The following is a 4,965-nucleotide window of genomic DNA, read 5'->3' as shown; positions in this document are numbered from 1 at the left end:
ATTATACGCTCTCTTTTCTTTTCGCTTTTGAATTCGGGTTGCGGTGCTAAAATATATTTTACAGAGCTGCATGAATCGGTTACCTTCCTGCAATTGCAGACAAGAAATTGTAGTATAATTCTGCAGGGAAGACCAGAATATTTAACCTCAAAGGGCACTATTTTCTTCCCTGTATTCTAATATACTACAACGCATACAATATCAACCTATTAGACCATACAGGAAAAGCACTACTCCCTTTCCCAGCACACGAATCGCTGGAGCAGTACTTCCGCTCTGTGAGTGACAGCTGCTTGACACAGCCTGAGCTTTCAGTTTTGTGCCGCTCAACGATGGGTTCAATCCTGGTGAAATGTGCGATGATCGATTTGACCATTCAATGGGTTCTCTGGGCTGCAGCGAGCATTCTGCAAACCGAGAAGTTTTATGACTTGGCTGGTTAGTGCTTCGTGGAGAGTGTGGAAAGAAATTTACAAACGATAACAATGTGGGGTCGGGGGAAATTGAGTGAAAGTTCAGTTTCCAGTTTTTTTTCCTTGGCCACTTCTTACTGCATCTTTTTCCTTTAATCTTATTTATCTTGAAATGCCTGGCCAACTACATAATGTGAGTGCTGTGAAACATTCTTCCGAGTTGGTCATTGCATAACTTTTGTAACGCAAAACTTTTCTAGCCATAGAACACACTAGTTTTCCATTGAGTTATGTTTTTAGAAAATTGATAATTATACTTATCCTTTAACTTATGCAAACAAATCATATTTGAGTGCTTTGTAATAATCTAACGAGCACATTAGACAAAGAAGAGACAGTGGATATAATCTAGTTGGATTTCCAGAAGGCCTTTGACAAGGTGCCGCACAGGAGGTTTCTAAATAAAATAAGAGCCCATGGTGTTAGGGGAAAGGTACTGGCATGGATAGAGGATTGGCAGACTGGTAGAAGGCTGACAGTAGGGATAAATGGGCTTTTTCAGGATGGCAGCCGGTGACTAGTGCAGTTCCGCAGGGTTCAGTGTTGGCACCACAATTATTATACATTAATAATGTTATACATTAATGATCTGGACAAAGGAACTGAGGGCGTTGTTGCTAAGTTTGCAGTTAACACAAAGATAGGTGGAGGAACAGGTAGTGTTGAGGAAGTGGGGAGGCTGCAGAAGGATTTGTCGAGAGTGTGGTCCATCGAGCAGGAGAGTCGATGTCTCGGGCAAAATGTCAACTCACCTGCTCCTTGGATGCTACCTGACCTGTTGTGCTTTTCCAGCACTACAGTCTCAACTCTGATATCCAGCATCTGCAGTCCTCACTTTCACCTGCAGAAGGACTTGGACAGGTCAGGAGAGTGGGCAAAGAAGTGGCAGATGGAATACAACGTGGGAAAGTGTGAGATTATGCACTTAGGTAGAAAAAAAGAGAGGTGTACTCTATTTTCTAAACAGGGAACGGCTTTGGAAATCTGAAGCACAAAGGGACTTGGGAGTCCTAGCTCAGGATTCTCTTCAGATTAACATACAAGTTCAGTTGGCAGTTTGGAAGGCAAAAACAATGACTGCAGATGCTGGAAACCAGATTCTGGATCAGTGGTGCTGGAAGACCACAGCAGTTCAGGCAGCAGAGATGTACTGCTGAGGCTGTTTAAGGCTCTGGTCAGACTGCGTTTGGAATATTTTAAGCAATTTTGGGTCCTGTATCTAAGGAAGAATGTGCTGGCCTTGGAGGGGGTCCAGAGGAGATTTACAAAAATCCTGAGGATGAAGAGTTTGTCATATGGGTCTCAGTGGAGTTTAGAAGAATGAAGGGGAGATCTGATTAAAACTTACAGATTACTGAGGCCTGGATACAGTGGATGTGGAGAAGATGGTTTCACTAGTTAGGAGAGACTAGGAACCAAGACTAGCAGCCTCAGAGTGAAGGAACAATCCTTTAGAACTGAGGTGAGGAGGAATTTCTTCAGCTAGAGGGAGATGAATCTGTGGAACACTTTGCTGCAGAGGCCAAGTCATTAACTGTATTTAACACAGAGATAGATAAGTTCTTGATTGGTAAGGGGATCAAGGATTATGGGGAGAAGCAGGAGAATGGAGTTTAGAAACATATCAGCCATGATCGAATGGTAGAGCACACTCAATGGGCCGAATGGCCTAATTGTGTTCCTATATCTTATGGTCATATGGGATGATTTAGCAGTTTTCAATTATGTATGGGACTGTGGCTTGGAACCAAGGTGCAAAGGTATAGGATTTTAGGCTGCAGCAAGGAAGAGTTACTAATTGAAGACAAAATTATGGTGAAAGAATCAATAACAGAAATTAGATTTCTTTTTCACCCAGGAGGTGGCTTTGATCTGAAACGCACAGTCCAAAAGGGCAGTGGCAGCAGTTTAGATGGTAACTTTTAAAAGGGACTTGGATTACACTTAATGGGGAAAAGAGGGAAGAGCTCTTGGGGGATAACTGCAGGGAAGTAGGACTAAATGGATGGCCACGCTAAGGATGGGGATGACAGACTGAATCCAGCTGTTCTGTAAGATTGTATATTGATGTTTAAAGGATAGGTTAGATCAGTAGTTGAAGGAAAGAAGATATGGGAAGAGAGCAGGTACATGGTATGAGGATACTGCTGTGTAGAGGATAAACTTAAACAGTATGCAACTCAATTCTCAGTTACAATTTTGAAGAAAAATGAACAGACACTAATAAAGAACAAATCTCAATGTTGAAGTGGACTTTTCCATTCTCTTGCTCAAATCACAAAGCATCTGCAGGCTATTCCCTGTGTTTCTCCTTTTTAAATATCTGTTTCACATTTTGCATTTCCATTCTGTAACATACAGTTCACCTGTTTACAGGGTCAGGGACATTCATCTTCTTGACTCACCTGAGTTACAGGTGGAATGGCACCAGCTACCACCGACAGAAAATACAGAGCACCTTGGTAACCGTGTGGGGCTTGAGGTGAGAATGCAGAAGAGCAGGATTCAGCAGATAAACTTGAGCTGGTATCTGCATGCTTTGTTTTGACTCCAAAAGTATTCCAGGTTGATTAAGAAACTGGATTGATTCATACTTATAAGAACATTTTTCAAAAGCTGGCATTTGTTTGGCATTAAATTTTTTATCCAAGCTGTTTTCTTGCCTGCACTTTTCCAACTATTGGCACTGGCTAAGTTGGCAAAGGAGTGACCTGCTCCCAACTTGACAGGAAGAGTTTGATGTTAATCGTGCGCAAAATCCATTGAGGTGGGGGTACAGAGGGATAAAACTAAGACCCTTGCTGAGTACAGAATGTTCAGCATCAGAGAGCGGGAGGTCAGAAGGGATGGTGCAGGCACAACAAGTGGTGGGATCAGGAGAAAGGATGGACGTTCAAGAGGGGTGTGGGTATCTCAGAGTTGTTCCAGTTTACATTGCTAAAGCCGAAGTTAGGGTAGGTGGGGGACACAGTGGGAGAGCTGAACAAATAGTTGGAGATGGAACCAAAAGAGAGAGAGAGAGAGAGAGAGAGAGACAGAGAGAGACCTGCTGCAGTGTTCCCACACCAACATTCCTGTCCTAGGCCTGCTGCAGTGTTCCCACACCAACATTCCTGTCCTAGGCCTGCTGCAGTGTTCCCACACCAACATTCCTGTCCTAGGCCTGCTGCAGTGTTCCATTGAGCCTCAGCATGAGCTGGAAGAACAACATCTCATTTTCCACTTGGGGATCCTGCACCCTCTAGGATTCAACATTTAGTTCAGTAACGTTACAGCGTGATTCCATCCTTTCGTGTTACTTACTCACCCCCACACCCAGTCCATCAGGTTGCTTTTAGCACTGTCAGCCATTCTCACCTACTCCTGGGCCCATTCGATGGGTCACATTCAGTACAGCTCACCCATTCTCTCCTACCCTGAGCTCTTGTTATCACTTATTCGGCTTTTTTTCTGTCCTTAATCTCCTTGTTTCCCTCCCCCTTCCATATCTCATTCTGATGAAGAGTCACCGGTCTCAAAATGGTAACTCTGCTTTCTTCCAACAGATACAGCCAGACCTGCTGAGTTCCACCAGCAGTTTCTGTCTTTCCCTCTATTTTAGTCAAATTGCCCCACATATCAGGGATTTGGGAAGGTGCTAAAATATGTCTTTTTAAACCGACTCTTAAAAAAAGGCGCAATTTTGAGTGCTGAATGCACTGAAGGGAGAGTCTTCCCACTTCACCTCCCCTCCCGAAACACAATGACACATCCATCCTGGGCCTCTCCCACTGCCAAAATTAGGCCGGACTGAAGGAAGAACACATCTTATCTTCCGCCTCAGGAGCTCGATGTCGAATTCACCAGCTTCCAAATCTCCCCAGCATCTCATCCCAGGTCCAGCCCTCCATCACCGCATCCCCGAACCCATCTTGACCTGATCTCACCTTCCTTCCCATCCCTCCATACCAGGCAGCATCCTGATAAATCTCCTCTGCACCCTTTCCAATGCTTCCACATCCTCCCTATAATGCAGTGACCAGAACTGTACGCAATACTCCAAGTGCGGCCGCACCAGGCTTTTGTACAGCTGCAACATGACCTCATGGCTCCGAAACTCAATCTCTCTACCAATAAAAGCTAACACACCGTATGCCTTCTTAACAACTCAACCATCCTGGGTGGCAACTTTCATGGATCTTTGTACATGGACACCAAGATCTCTCTGCTCATCTTCACTGTCAAGAATCTTACTGAGCAATCTGAATCAGCTTTATCGACTCTGACTTTCTGGTATCTGCAGTCCTCGCTATCTCCAATTTCAGTATATCAAGCCGAAAGCTCCTTTGAGATGTCACTTCGCAAAGACAAGATTCATTTTTGCACTTCTCCTTCCCACGCCCCCACACACACACAGACACACACCGACACACACAGACACACACAGAAATAAACACACACAGACACACAAACATCCCCACACACTCTCTCACATGCACACACACACACACAC

At 44.4% G+C, this 4,965-nt stretch overlaps 1 protein-coding gene across 1 annotated transcript in view; it reads left to right on the top strand.

Moving 5' to 3' along the window:
* The first annotated feature begins 272 nt into the window (after nucleotides 1-272).
* Nucleotides 273-4,965, top strand: part of si:ch211-210c8.6 — a 13,535-nt gene continuing 8,842 nt past the window's right edge. Inside the window, exons 1-2 of the mRNA XM_043682133.1 lie at nucleotides 273-438; nucleotides 2,850-2,955. Of these exons, the coding sequence (XP_043538068.1) occupies nucleotides 333-438; nucleotides 2,850-2,955 (212 nt within the window). The 5' untranslated portion in view covers nucleotides 273-332. The remainder of the gene's footprint in view (nucleotides 439-2,849; nucleotides 2,956-4,965) is intronic.

The sequence above is a fragment of the Chiloscyllium plagiosum genome, chromosome 43 (assembly GCF_004010195.1).
Source record: "Chiloscyllium plagiosum isolate BGI_BamShark_2017 chromosome 43, ASM401019v2, whole genome shotgun sequence".
NCBI lineage: Eukaryota > Metazoa > Chordata > Chondrichthyes > Orectolobiformes > Hemiscylliidae > Chiloscyllium > Chiloscyllium plagiosum.
This window is presented reverse-complemented; position numbering and strand designations above follow the sequence as displayed.